The sequence below is a fragment of the Rhinolophus sinicus genome, linkage group LG11, assembly GCF_036562045.2.
Source record: "Rhinolophus sinicus isolate RSC01 linkage group LG11, ASM3656204v1, whole genome shotgun sequence".
Taxonomy (NCBI): domain Eukaryota; kingdom Metazoa; phylum Chordata; class Mammalia; order Chiroptera; family Rhinolophidae; genus Rhinolophus; species Rhinolophus sinicus.
The window spans coordinates 52,869,934-52,885,668 of NC_133760.1; the positions used below are offsets into that span (position 1 = coordinate 52,869,934).

Here is a 15,735-nt window from a genome sequence, read left to right on the forward strand (position 1 = left end):
GGTTTATCTCAAGAATGAAACAAATGACTTTAACATTTGAACATGTTAATGGGATTTATGATATTAGGGGTTTAAATGTTCAAAACCATATGATCATCTCAAAAGATACACAAAAAGTCTTAAATGGTCTTAAATGTCATCATCCATTCATGATTTAATAATAATTTTTAAAAAACCAAAAACCTCTGAGTAAACTAGGAATAGAAGGGTACTGTACTAAACTGCAAAGGCATTTCCACAAAATCCTACAGTAATAACTAATGAAACACTAACCCATTCTTTAAAGTCAGAAAGACAAAAGCACCTGTTATCTCCAATTCTAGTCACTATGGCAGAAGTTTTAGCCAATGCAACAAGACCAAGACAAAAATATAGATCAAGTATTGGGATTGGAAGAGACAAAATAACTATTATTTGCAGTTAATCCAACATCTGCATAGAAAACTAAAAGAATCTGCAGACTATTAGAACAAATCAGACAAGTCAGCAAGGTTGCTGGATTCAAAAACAATTTTAAAAACTCAGCAGCTATGTGCTGGCATTAGCTAGTTAGAAAATTCAATTCTAAAAAAATTCACAACAGCAACAAAAACATAAAGGTACCTAAGAATAAATCTAGCAAAAGGTTGCCTGAGCCTTTTGCAGAGTTTCACAAACATTACCAGAAGACACAAGAGACATGAATGAACAGTACAACATATACCATGTTCATGAATAGGAAATTCAATTCATAAAGAGCTCAAACTTGCCCCAAATAATCTACCAATGTAATGTGTCTATAATCAAAACCCCATTATAATTTTTCACAGACTTTAAACCGACTCCAAAACTTACAGTAAAGAGTAGGGCCTAAGGATAGCTAAGGCTATTCTGAGAAAGAAAAAGGAGGAACCAGACCTACCAGATATCAAGACACATGCTAAAGCAACAGCGCAGATTTGGGACAGAGCCAAGCAAACATGTGGCTGAAACCAGAGTCTCGCAGGCACGTGTGGGATGGCACTGTGATGAAGACACACATCCCACCAGGATACGCGCCTCCGTAAGAACCGCTGGGACAGTGGCCTTCCATTTGGAAGACAAACAAAATGAACTCGCTCACACCACATTACAAAATAAAGTTTCCGTAGAAGAAAGTATAGAAAGTCTTATGACTGAAGTACAAATGCATGTGTTAAAACAGAAACAATTTATAAAAGAAGACTGAAAACCTTGACTCTGTCAAAATTTTCTAACTTCTGGACAAAAAGAAATTATTTGAAAAAGATGTCATAGAATATAAGAAACATGCAACAAATTAGTATTCGGAGTACACAAAGGGTTCCTATAAGTCCATTTAAAAAGGATAAAAATGCAATAGAAAAAGAGGCAAAGACATGAACAGGCGATGAAATGTACTGAACCTTACTAGGAATCAAAAAAGTGAGACATCATTTTATAGTCGCTAGACTGGCAAAAATATTCAGTCTCACAGCACCGACTGTTGTCAAGGACGTTTCTGCAAAAGCTCGTCCACTGCTGATGGGAGTTCAGGTCAGTACAAGCCTCAGAAGAGCAGCGCGGTAACCCCTGACACGCTGAAGAGTGGCACCCCGGAATGACCAAACAGTCCTGTGTCCCTCTATTTTCTGTTGGGAAACTAGCACGTGTGGATAAGGAGATATTTACTGCACCAGTTTGTATAACACAGAAAAGTGGAAAATGCCCAAATGAAAGAAAAAGTTGCTATGGAAGCACCTGGTGGAATGTGGGCCCTAGTGTGAACATCAACACCGAGAAGTCCGACAACCAAACACGGAGGGTTTTAGTCAGAAGAACAATGCAGAGAGTTATTCACAGTATGATACCATTTTGGAAATGTTTACACCACAAAACACTGCCACATCTGTGACTGTGTCCTGGTATCTGTAATGTAAGGAGCAAGCAGGGATGGACTGGATGCGAGAACCACCACCAGCGGGGAGGGCCGAGAGGAGGAGGGAGGGCCGGTACCATCCGCGTGTGCAGCCAGGTACTTCCCAGATTAGGTCACGTTAACATTTGCTCATCTGCGTGGTGACTACATGGGTCTTTGTTATAATAGCTTTCGCTTTGCTTTCTTTCTTTTTTCTTTTTTGCCAAAATAAAGATTTTAAAGACCTCTATCTAAATTTTACAAAAAAGCAAAACCGTCTCGGGCTCAGCCTCGGTCCCCAGTCCAGAGCTTCCCCCAGAGCATCAAGCCCTTTACCCAGTTGCCTACTGGACCTTCACACACGAACTCCTCACACCCTGATACCTAAAATGTCCTTGCTTTCTCCTGCCCCTCCGGGGCCCTCCCATATCCTCTTTCTGTGGATGCAATCACCACACACACTCCTCTGTCTGAAACTTTTCAGTGATTCCAAATATTCTCTGACAGCTTAAAGGAAAAGGAAAAAAACGTAGGGAAATCTTTCCTTCAAACAATCAAGCAATTTCTGTAGAGGCTTAAACAACTCAGACACAAGCAGAGCTACGACAGAGCAGGACAGGCCGGGCGCCTCTCCAGTCGGGGCCAGGTCTCTGCGGGAGCCTCGGAAACAACTGGAAAATTCCCAGTAGCAAAGCGAAGCTCAAGTTCCTTAAGAGGGCGATTCCAAGGCCTCCTCTGCGCTCCCACATCCGCTGCGCTGGGCTCGGCTCCGCTGGGAGCGTATGGGAGTGCGGCCACCCCTCCCTCACGCACACGCGTGACCCTCGCCTCTGTGCCCTCCAGCTTCAGAGGCAGCCTTCCAGCACCTACCACGCAGCCACACACATCCACAGAAGCCCCCTTTTCTCTCTGGATCCCACTTTAGCACACACGGCTTGAACTTCGCCTCTGCTCCCAGCACTAACATAGCAGTGGGCCAAATGCCCAAGTAACCAAGTCCCTCTAGGGGTCCGAACACCCGACTCCTGCGCAAACGTCTAACCTGCCTCCTGCAGCTGCTCTTTCGCAACAAATTCAGCAACAATGTAACTCTTCTTTTACTCCCACATCTCTGACATTTTTATTATCTTTCTAGCTTCTGCCACTGCAAAGGTTCTGACAGCACCCATCTGAGAGCTGCCAGGCCTTCTGACAGCAAATGAAATCCTGCTAATAACTGACTTCAATTCCCCTCTCTATTAATGATGACAGGTTAAATGTCTCAGACAACTAAATGCTGCTGACAGATTTAAATGCCAAAGCATCAAAGCACAAGGTGCAAGACCAGCCTCTTAGAGTTGTTGCATTTGACAAGGTTAGACTTTAATCTGCTTTGAAAAGTCAGGCAGTTCCTTTTATCAGTTTGGCATAGAACGATCAAGTTCTGGGCCATTCACGATAATAAAATTCACAAAAGTCTGATGTATCCTACAAAATGCCAACGGCTATGGACTGAACTGTGTCCCCTCAAAAGGTATGCACAGAAGCCCTGAGCACCCGGTGAGTGCACTGGAGAGACGGCCTCTTACTGAGGCCAAGAGGCTGGGCCTTCACCCCCAGGACTGGTGTCCTCATAAGAGGGAGTGACCCCGGGGACCCCTCTCTCTCGGCCACACAAGGACACAGTGAGAAGCCACCATCCGCAGGCCAAGGAGCGGCCTCACCAGAAACCAATCCTGATGGCACCTTGACCTTGGACTTGAAGCTTCCCTTCTGTGAAAAATAAATTCCAATTGTTTCAGACATGCAGTCTGTACTATTTTGTTATGGCAGCCCCAGCAAACTAATACACCAAATTATGAACAAAAAATGAGGACGCAGCAGACCAATCGTGCCTAGTGTCCAGGACACCCCGTCATGGCATCAAAGTACTCAGACCTAGAAAATCAAAATCATTATCCGCTACCCAGCAAACAGGAAGTGGGATGAGGTGACAGATGTTCTCGAGGGATCTGGAGTACACTTTCTAGTGATGTGAATACCCATGTCCACCCACATGTCTTTCGTCTTCCCTTGAGTAAACACTGACCAAGCGCCTTCCCTCCCGCTCTGGTGTCCTCCCAAGCCACGCACGTCCCCTGCTGGTCCCGAGAGCCTGGCATTACCATGTTGCTGGCCCCACAGCAGCTCACAATGTCTAAGATCACGTATCTTACCAGAGCTACATGCAGGAGGCAGAGTTTCACTTCCCTCTTGATTGATATACCTACTCTTTGGTCAACTGTCTCCAAATTACAACCCAGAATTTAGTTTCAGAGAAGAATTCTACCTTTTACACAACTGACCTGACCCTTGAGACTCCCATGGGAAAATGTGAGGACATGTCTTCTTTTCAGTTTATCATTCTCTACTGTCTAAAATTTAAACAAAAACAGAACATTTCCTAACACAGTAAAACAGGACTTTCATTTCAGAAACAAAAACAAAAGTCTTTCAATAGAGTAAACAGTGAGTACAATGGCTATTCAGCCCACAGAGATGCTAAGCCGATAAACCTGTACTTACTTAAAAAGTACAAATTAACCTGAAAGAACCAGATGTACTTCTTCCAAACAGCTCCGACATCTGGTTGATGAAAGGCCCTACTCGTCACCCTCACAGACAGGCCAATGACAGTGACACAGAGCTGTGACAGAAGAGGCCAGGAAGGATGAGAAGCCTGAGGGGTGTTAGGTCACAGCACAGCCAACAACAACATTCAGGAACTAAGTGTGGAAATAAACAACCCTCCCTGGGAACCAGAACAATCTCCAAAGTGAAGATGGCAAGTAAGTTATTAGTACACCTTGGGGAACAGAATTACAGTGCTTAGAACAACGCTGAGAAACACAAGCCTTTATAACCCGTGGGCGGAGCTTTACTTACATGACGGAATAATGAACTGGGGCTCAGTGTTGCCTGCGTAGCCCAGCTTGCTGTACCTAAAAGCACAAAGTCATCGACACATGTTTAGAGAATAATACTCTCCCCTGCATCCCACTATGTCTCTTATTATAAGCTCTCCAAGTCCTCAAATAGCAAGCCTCAAAATACTCTCTTGAAATTAAAAAAAAAAAAAAAACAACATTGTGATGACAGAGAATCAAACACTAATTTCGGATAAGCAAGCAGTTACAAAAACGTAAAATATTATGCTGATTTCTATTGGAAAAATTCTTGCACACGTCTATGAACATATAAATTACACTTGCGTATCCCTAATAACTTTAAAAGGGATTTTACATGCTTAATCTTTACAAAAACCCTGTGAAGAAAGTAAATATTACCCCGATTTTGCAAATGAGAAAACTGAAGCACTGAGAAAATTAGGCTGCCCAAAGCCCAACAGCCAGTGAGCAGAAAAAAGACCCCAATAAAAGTATGCAGGTGCTACTTCAGAACTGGCTTTCAAAGAAGTGTACATCCTTCCCAACTTGATGAACTTTTGGGGGGTAGAAAATGATTACATAATTTTCTTAAAATGTCATGGCATATGTCTAGAAACAGCTAGTACCACCTCCTGAAAATATCTGACAGAAGCATCTCTTTATCGTCTTATTTCAGGATAAGCCCATTTTCTGTCAAGATACTCTCTGATAGATTCCAAAAGTCTTAACTGAAATGAATGCCAAAATGCTACTATCTGTTCCAAAATCATTTGCTAATCTCCTAAATTTAAAAAAGGAGGCGGGGGGAGGGTACCATCACTCGGAACCATCTGCTGGAAATAAAAAGTTGAGAAGACTCGTCAGCGCTTCCCTTCTGATCCGGCCTGCTGTAATGAAGAGGAAAGTCTGGACAACGGGCGTCATTCTGCATGATGCTTGCAATGAATAAAAATATTTGCTAGCAGTGTTGAAAGTACCTTTATCAATTCATTTTATTTTACAAATGCTTTCAAGATGCTTGATACTAATTTTTTGATGTGGTAATCCATTCCAAATTCTAACCAATTAATTTTATAATTTTAAATGCATTTTACCATATGCTAACTTTCCTATTAATATTTTTGAACACAGTGAATGAATAGGGTTTGGGAAGATAAAAAAAGCAAGCCAGCTCCACTTAAATCACAACTTACTGCTCAGTCTCCAGAGATCTGAGGTCTTGGTGCCACAAGAGCTGGGCAAGGCCAGGCTCTGAGACCCACTGGGCCCTACAGAGTTTCTAAGCGGCAAGACCCAGCAGAGGGCCCTCCCACATCCCACAAAGTCCCAAAGTACAGTGTTCCCACAAGTGCCTCACTCCGGGGCTCACAAGACCCACAGAGAGGGTTCAGTTCAAAGCCAACCCAGAGCCTGGGAGCTTTCCAGAAGGAAGGCAACATAATGTTGAATTTTAAAATTCCGGATCATCCCCGATTCAACCATCTTCTGGAGTATATTCCAGATAACGAATATACGTAAATAAACCGAATTGCTGACCCAAGGCTAAAGAAGCCTACGGGGTCTGACACATGGGCCAGGAATCACTAAAATCATCACCTTTAAGTCTGTGTTTTCAACAGGCCACATTTCCCACCCCCACCCTCACCCCCAAAAAAATTATGCACCCTGCACTTAAAGAAATCCACCTTCCCACGCTAAGATTCTCAGTTGCATGATGACCACAACGTGGTCCATTTTCTTGATTGTATCTCCACCCAGCACAGAGCCTGGGACACGGGAAACACTCTGGAAGCATCTGCTGAAGGAGTTCTCACCAGATGTGAGAAAAGGCGATCACTGTCTGACGGCGGGGAAAGCACCAGGGTGTCAAAGAGGAAAGCTGAAAAGCGACCTGAGGGGACCAGAAAAGACCCAACACATTGTCTAACACAGTCTCTCACAGATGAGAAAACACTTGTATTTGTGTAATGGGGTTACGTAAAAAAACAAAACTGGGAATGGGTGGTAGATGAGAGTAAACAGGATCAAATACATGGCGATGGAAGGAGAGCTGACTCTGGGCGGTGAGCACACAATGTGATGTATAGGTGATGTGATACAGAATTGTACACCTGAAATCTATGTAACTTTACGAACCATTGTCACCCCGATAAACTTTAACTCATAATAATAATAATAAAACCTGAAAGCAAATATAGTAAAATGTTAACATTTATTAAAATCAGGTGCTAAGTATCATTCTCATCTGTCGTATTACTTTCTGTATTTCTGAAAGGAAGTTGAGTGTATTGTATTGGTTAAGAGCACAGACGCTGGCACCAGACTGCCTGGGTTCAAATCCCAGCTTGCGATCTACGTTTTAGTTGTTATTTTTTACTATTATTTTTCTGTATGTTTCAAATATTTGCTCATTGAAATTTTTGAAAATTTTCAGGTCTGTCCTGTGTCCTAGGTCCCATCAGCCATTCTGCTGCACACGCTCTGGACACCACAGACACACGGACAGGAAATGCACACGTGGTGAACCAAGTGGACAACAGACGTCCTCCCACTCCTGGGTCTCATCTCTGCCCCCAAGTTTGTATCCTGAAATCAAAAACTGGCCCAGAGCAGCGAAGGGTCAGGCTGCAGAAATGGACAAGAGCATTTTTAGGCCCTTGGCGCTAAAATTCAACTCACTACTGATGGTGCCACTTGGCAACAGTTGCTAGAATGTTCAGAATGTGAGGTACAGCGTCCTCGTGGATAGTACAGCCTTCACAGGAGGCCTTCTGCCATAGTCACATGGGTACTTCAGCAGCAAGAACATTTAGCAAACAGTGATTTTCATGACTAAGGCAAACTGACATTAAGATATATTAATATTCTTATGTATTAACAACTTACTGCGAGATCTTCCCTTACCATCCTAGTGAAACTAAAATCATGAAAAACACTGGCAAGAGCCAGTGTTTCCAAATCACTTTCTGGTAATTTAATATCAAATCACTTTCTGGTAATTTAGTATCTTTAAAATTTCCTGTGCTATTCCTTAAGTAGCATCAAAGCAAGTTTTGTTACTTTGAATAATCACAAAACAATGAATGTTTAACACCATTTTTTTAAATGAGATATTCAAATTTAAAATTTTTATCAAATCTTCATCAACAAGGCTATCTCACACTTGAGCGAGAACCTATGGAATACAACATCGTAAATGGAACCATCCAGAACTGGTCCTGGTGACCTCTCCTAGGCCGACTCAGTGCTAGACTGCTATGCCCTATTAGAGGTGGTCTTAGACAAAACGGCTCAGCTACATAAAGAACAGAAAGCAAAAGAAACAAGTAAAACATAACCTTAAATGAGGAAAGTGTTCAAGATACCACTTATGGAAACCAAAAAGCATCTTTATTCCAACCAGTTTACCAGCTAGAAACTACGTAGCAGGCACATTGTAAGGGTGCTGGCCAAGGGGTGGGGACGGCCTTGGCACTCAGAGTGCTTCACAAAATGCTCACCTGTTAGCGACATGACCTCAGATTGTACTTTTCACTGCAGCAAAGGCCTACTTTACCTGGCAGGCTAGTGTAAGAGCATCTGGGTAGGGGGCTTCTAGACACAACGCACTGAGCCTGGCTGATTGGACCACCCGGGAAGCTTCCAAAAGAGACTCCCTGCCCCAGAGTCACAGAGGAGCCTGGGCATCTATACTTTAACCATCTGTCCCTCCCTCCCACCAGGCTTCTGAGGGCCAACCAGCTTAGGAACCACTGACTAGTCCATCCCCAGGCAATCAACTTCACAATGTTTATATAACGAAAGCTCCTCACCTTTGCGTTCACATTCTAACAAAACCATCTACCACGTAACCAAATAAAATGTACCTATGATGCTGAAGTTTAATACTGGCCAGAGTTCATAAGACAGGACTCAAATGTAGCAATTCTGTCTTCTTTAGAACACTGTGCGAATTTGTGTGAACACTTACATACTGGGGATATTAACACTTGCTCATATAAAGCGCTAATTTTCCCCGGTGTGTTGTTTATCTTCAGTTGTATGTTTTCTGAAATATAATTGTTTAAACAGGTTAGATGATCAACTCCACCAATTATTTTCCTGAATATTTCCTTCATAGTTCCTACCTGAAGTCCCTGGCTATACTAAAATGTCATACTCTCTTCCAACTCTATGTGTATCTGATACATGTGTACATAAGGAACCAAGACCAGTGACTTTTACATGAAAGCCCCTGGTTTCTTGTTTGCTTATTTGAAGACTATCTTCCAGAAGGAGAGCCTGCATGGCGGCGCAGGCCTCGTTCCCAGAAATACATTAACTATATGTACAGATGCGTCACAGTCTCAGCTCAACGCCACCTTCCATGCCTCCCTTGGCCTGAGAACTTTTTTTGTATGGAAATCAGGACAGATATGGAAAGAGAATCAGTAGCTGCATAAAGCAATACCGACTGTTAGTTACAACTGTACCTTTTAAACAAATATGTTCTCCTAGTTCAAACTCCCAAACACTATAGAAAGGCAGCCAGTGAGAAATGTCACTCCCACCCCCACACCCATCTACCTTCTAGCCTCTCCTCTTCTTGGGTATCTTCCGAGGTCTCTTTCTATAAATACAGTAGATCTGTATTTGCCCCAAATGTTTTAAACAGTCCTTGTGCAAAGTTTGTTAAATGCCACTGCTTTCCACAGCACTAACTTTCTGCAGTCAGGAGAATTCATCTGACTACTGTCAACGCAACACACAGATAGTTGAAATTCCTCCTACAACCATTTGGCTAGAGCAGAAGGTGACAATGTAAGCGCAATTAATTTATGTTTCAAAGTGGAAATGTCACATCTTAGAACAGTGTTTGTCACACCACATTACTGCAGGGAAGTCCTTTTGATGAAGACCCTTATGAGGTCCAGCCTCAAACCCCAAACGTCAACCAGAACAGCTCGACTCCATCCTAAGAGTTTCTCAGTTAACACTTAAATAAATAAATAAATAAATGTGACTACAATTACCTGAGAATACAGTTTTGATAAAACTAAACTAAAATTGTTCCAAGATCTTAATGATAGGTTTCTAAATAATACACTCCCCACACTGTACACTGTAATATGCTCAAGCTCTTCCAACATTCCCTGGGTTGTTGACTGGTCTCTGTACATAGGACACAGAGCGCACTTTGCATGTGGAAGTTTATTGTTTTATCTAATCCAATATCCTGGTGTCTATTGGATCTGTAAGTTACCACCTATGAGACATGTCCATCTCACCTCCTATGAGCAGCATTTTGTGCTCTGCTTGGTAAGCATAAGCTCCTGAGGTATGAGTGGCCTCTGTGGATTCTGGGCATTATTAAGTGAATTCTGACTTCCAAGTTAAAACGATGGACTAAACATCTAAAGTCACTCTGCCCCAAAATCCCACTAAAAGCAAAGCAGGATGATGTTTTAAAAGACATGTTAAACCACACAATATGGAGAAAAGAGGAGGCCGTAGCAAACTTTGGCCCTGGACAGCAGGTCAGCGGTACCTGGCTTTGGAGATGTAGGAAAAGCAGCAGAGGCAAAAGCTGAGAACCAGGCAACACACAGCCGGGTCCTCCAAAGCTCCAGAACGGGGAGCTGTATGGGACCCTGTGCGACTGGGACTGAAGGGCCCCAAACCCCGGGCCTGGGTTCCCCTCCCCTGCCCCACACTGCTGGGCAACTGCTCTTCTCCAACCCCAGCATTCTCTGAAATCTAAAGATCCTAAAACCAGAAAATTCCCCAACAAACAACCCACCTCTGTCACCCTTGGTAAAGCTCAAAATCAGTAAGCCAAATCCACACATTCAGAGATTCCATCTAACAGCTCTTTAATCTTCTGACTTTTAATCATGAGCAGGCAGCCAGAAATTACTGACATCTGAGGAAAGCCTCTACCATTAAATACAGAGATGAAAACAGACAACTCAAAAAATCAACCTGGAGGAAACAGAAACTATAGGAAGAAACCTCATCAATACCACAAACAACAAGCAAACAAACAAGCAAAAAGACACTATCATCAATATCCTATGAGAAGATATTGAACGCAAGAAACAAAAACAAGATACTAGTGAAACAAAATTAGTAAACAAAAAGAGCTCTTGAAAATTAAAAATTTAGGGCAAGAATGAAAGGACTAAAGAGAAGGGCCAGAAGATAAAGTGAGGAATACCCTAGAAGAAAAAAGACAGAATGATGAAAAACCAGAGAGAAAGATAAAATCAGAGAAACAGTCCCAAAATTCAACACATGAATAACAGAAGACCCAGAAAGAGGATACTCGCACGCGCGCACGCACACATACACACACACACACACACACACACACACTTACATTGATGCAAATATCTAAGTAAAATATTAACAGAATCTACCTACACATCAAAAAATAATGCGTCATGATCAAGACGGGTCATGTCAGAATGCAAGAGTGGTTCAATATTAAGAAAGCCATTAATATAATCCAGCACAAAAACTGCCTAAGGAAAGAAAAACAAAACACGTTTCATTTATGTTAAAGATATCTGACAACATCCAACACCCATTCAAGTTATAACATTCCAAAAAACAGAAATTGATGGATAATTTCTTCACATGATTTTTATACACATTTATATACATATATTTGTGTGTGTGTGTATGATTATACCAGCCCAAAAGTCAGTATCTTATTTTAGAAACACCAGAAGCTAGCCCATTAAAGTAAGGTACAAAAGAATAATGCCCACTAACTCCATTCCTAATTAATATTATTTTGTAGGTAATGGCCACTGGGAAAAAAAACACACACAAAACAGAGATTGTAGAAATGGAAAGAAGGAGAAGGCAAAACAATCTTCATCTGCCAATGAAAAAATGTTGTATCTGGAAAACCCTAACGATCAAGGGAAAATTTCATACAAACAATAAGAGCATTTTATAAAGTAGCAGGTTATAAAATTAACACAAAAAACATAGCCTTAATATATTCAAGAAAAACAAAAAATTAAAGAAAATACACCATTTATGACAGCAGAAAAGAAAACCACATGCTTAAGTGTAAACGGAACAAGAAATCCACCTGAGACAGGCACAGTATTCCTAAGACACAAAACAGACTTGAACTAATAGAAAGACACCTCATGTTCTTTGATGGGAAGACTAATGGTCTCCATTAACTAATAAATGTAATACAATCCAAATAAAAACGCTATCAGGCGATTTTCCCTGTGAAACTAGAGAAGCTGACTGTAAAGTTCATTTGGAGGAACAAGCAAGAATAGATGAGAAAACCCTAAAAGAAAGGATGGGCAGGGAAGGCCAACCCCATCAAATATTCTTCTAAATCCTCAGTAATTAAAACTCTGTGGTGCTGGTACATGAACAGATTGATGCCACACTAGACAAAATCCAGACATAAACACAAGGGCACAGACAATTTCAGTATACAATAAAGGCAGCAAATTCAAGCACTGGGTTTTCTGGTTTTTTTCATTCCTCTCTTTTGGATAGCCGAAAGGAAAACAGAATTGGGTCCAACTGGGTCCACTCCTCATACCATATCCCAGGATAAATTCCAAGTGGATTACAGACTTAAATGAAAACAAAACAAAACAAAACAACATTTTTAAAAAACCCATATAATGTGGAAATGGGAAAAAAATCCTCTTAACTATTACTCAAAATCCGGAAACAGTCAGGAAAAGATAATACACCTGATTGCTTTAAAAAAAAAATCAACAAATACGTGGTGATGGAAGGAGAACTGACTCTGGGTGGTGAACACACAATGGGATTTATAGATGACATAATACAGAATTGTTCACCTGAAATCTATGTAACTGTACTAACAATTAAAAAAAGATCATTGCCTGGCAAAAGACAAATAATACATAGGGAGAATGCATTTGCAACTTAGGTCACAAAGGGTTAATACCCATAGGTGCAGAAAGGAGTTAACAGACCCAAGACTGCTTTCCTTAGAGAGGCCTGCTCACAAGCCTTGCCTTTGACTGGCACATGAGCACTCCAGTTTGAGAGTTCCCATCATCCTTAAATGATAAGAGTGGACCACAATGTGTCCAAACCACGCAAACAATACATTTTATGCTGACCTCCTGCTTTCCTTGTGGGACTCTGGAATTTCGGTATGTGCTAGGCAGAGGATAGCATGACCAGTCCCCAGTGAAAACACAGGGCAGAGTCTCTAACGAGCTTCCCTGTTGTGCTGTCACAACTGGGTGCTGAGCAAACGTGTTTGTGTGACTCCACTGAGGGTTCTGGAAGCTTCTTCCAGACCTACCTCATGTGCCTTTCCCCTTGGGTGCTTTAGCTTGTACCTTTTCACTATGGTCCTGTGTTTCTAGCAAATCACTGGACCTGTGGGGGGTACATGGGGCCCCAAACACACCCTAGCATATGAAGAGCTTCTAAAAATAAAAGGAAAAGACCAAAAACCCACAGAAAAATGGGCTAGAGAAATGATGAGACAGAAAACAGAACTGCAAATGCCTCTTACCTACATGAAAAGACACTCACCTTCCCAAGTAATGTAAGAAATCCAGATTAAAACTGAAATAAGATACCAAAACTTCTTATCTTCTAATTGGTAAACGTAAAAAAAATTGGCAGTAGACTCTTGGTGAGTTTGAGACGACACCGGCTCTCACACTTGTACATTGCTGGTGAAGGCACACACTACGGGGTGGGATTTGACACTGTCTAGCAAAATTACATATGCATTCACCCTGACACCTAGAAATCTTGCTTCTAGAATATTATCCAGAGATACTCCAGCAAAAAAAAAGAAAAGAAAGAAAGAAAGAATAAGAAAAAGAAAAAAAAGATGCATGCATTGCACAGGCTATCACTGCAGTCTTTTGATAATACGTAGCAAAACGCTCAAAAAATGATGTGGACATGAGTGAAAACCACCAGAAACACGTTGAATGGGATTCTGTTGGCCAAATCTGGAACAATTTAAGCACCAAAACAAATAATAACAGATAATAACCCACTGCATATAGTAATGCCATAATGGATTATAACCCTCTGAATAAAATAACCCATGCGGATGACAACTAAATAAATGGGGGCCATGGAAGAGTGCTTCCTGATAGCAAGCTGTCAATTAACAAATGGAGATAATACTAGGGTTTTTCTAAAACCACATTTTTTGCAACTATCACTATCATAACCAATTAGGACAAGAATCACCAAAGTGTACTAAGACAAATGGGAGAACGTTTAAGGAAGAGCACGGTATTTACATAAGCTCAAAATAGCTCTCCAGAAACGACATTAATTACAAAGGGGAAAACCATACAGTGAAGAAATCAAGTGGACATCACCGTATCCAAATAGTCCAAGTGAAGCTCAAGAAGCACAAGGCCCAGCACTATCTTAAGCGTTCTGATCAGATGAAGGGGTTCTGGGGAGACAGCAGAGTGATTATAGTGAACAACACTGTACTTGAAAGTCACTAAGAGATGAGATCTTAAATGTTCTCGCCACAAAAAAGAAACAGTAATTATGTGTCCGGATGGAAGTGTTAGTTACACTACAGTGTAACCATTTTGCATATAAATGTATCAAATCAACACATTGTATACCTTAAACTTACACAATGTTACATGTCAATTACATCTCAATAACACTGAGGGGACAACAGGCCTTCTGACAGGCTGCACTAAGGAGGATTGATGTCACTTCTGTGGCATTCCTGACAAAAATGCATAACCTATATCTATCACAAGGAAGCACCGAGAGCCTAAATTGAGGGACATTATCCATAACAACTGGCTGCCAAAAATGTCAATGTCTTGAAAGACAGAAAAAGGCTAAGGAACTGGTCCAGTTAAATGAGACTACAAAGATGTGATGACAAGCAAACACAGTCTGTGGTGCTAGACGAGGGAGCAGAGGTGAGACTCCGTAAGACATAAATGGGGCCATCTATGTCAGTCCAGTCTGCATACAAGGTAACACTATCCCACGATGTCAAATCTTCTAATTTCGATCTTTCACCTGTGATTGTATGAGAGCTCTTCGTTCTCAGGAAGTATACACTGAAGTATTTTGGTATAAAAACCATACTTAAACAGTTCAGAAAAATAATAATACATATAGACATACAGAAAATGATAAAGCAAATGTCAATAGTTGGTGAAACTGGATGAACATATAGTTTTTTGGTACACTTCTTGCAGCTTTTCAGTAGGTTAGACATTTTTGCAAAATAAGTTTGAAAAATACAAATATCTTCATTAAAAGTTTGGTTACCAAAAGTGAGATTAGTATTTGTGGATAGTCTCTGAAAACTATGCAGCCTAGTAATTCCTTAAAATAAACGAAGCTTTCTCTTCAGAGCAGGCGGATCCCTTGGTCTAAACTAACTGGCCCCCAGCACACCTGTGCTCAGCGAGCTGGTCTCAGGGTTTATTAGAGAATGCTAGGCTACCGGGATGGAATGTATTTTGCTATAAGAAATACTATTTAGTACGCCATCTAATAAATCATTAGTGTCTACCATGTATAGTTCAATGTGAATTTTTACTCTAGAATTTAGTACTCCACAAAGCTCTTCCACCAGAGTAACGGGCCTTTTTCTCCCTTCCTGATGACAGGAATTACATAACTGATGATGGCTCTTACAATTTTGTCAGACAGGACGACTAAGGCCAAATGTGAGCCTAAACTACAGCAGCCACCAGCCCACACCTTAGGGGGACCCCCAGGCCCATTCTTTTCCTTGGCCGTGGTTGCTTTTATCTGCATGTTACCCCTTTTTATCCTATTTTGAGGCAAAAGTCAATACAAAAACCATTTTAACTCTCCGGGAAATTTAAGACCTGCTTAGATGCTGTCAGTAAATCGAGGCTCTTCCAGGCTGCTCCTTCTGGCCATACACTGGACACTGGGACTTCATGAGTG

General features: G+C 41.4%; 1 protein-coding gene across 8 annotated transcripts in view; it reads right to left on the bottom strand.

Annotated features, from left to right (window-relative positions):
* Positions 1 to 15,735, bottom strand: part of ACTR3B (actin related protein 3B) — a 46,148-nt gene that overhangs the window by 28,638 nt on the left and 1,775 nt on the right. For 6 of the 8 annotated variants that reach the window (XM_074315106.1, XM_074315104.1, XM_074315102.1 and 3 more), the window contains exon 2: positions 4,799 to 4,854. The exons of the other annotated variants lie outside the window; for them this stretch is intronic. In XM_074315106.1, the coding sequence (XP_074171207.1) occupies positions 4,799 to 4,854 (56 nt within the window). The remainder of the gene's footprint in view (positions 1 to 4,798; positions 4,855 to 15,735) is intronic. 8 annotated transcript variants of the gene reach the window in all.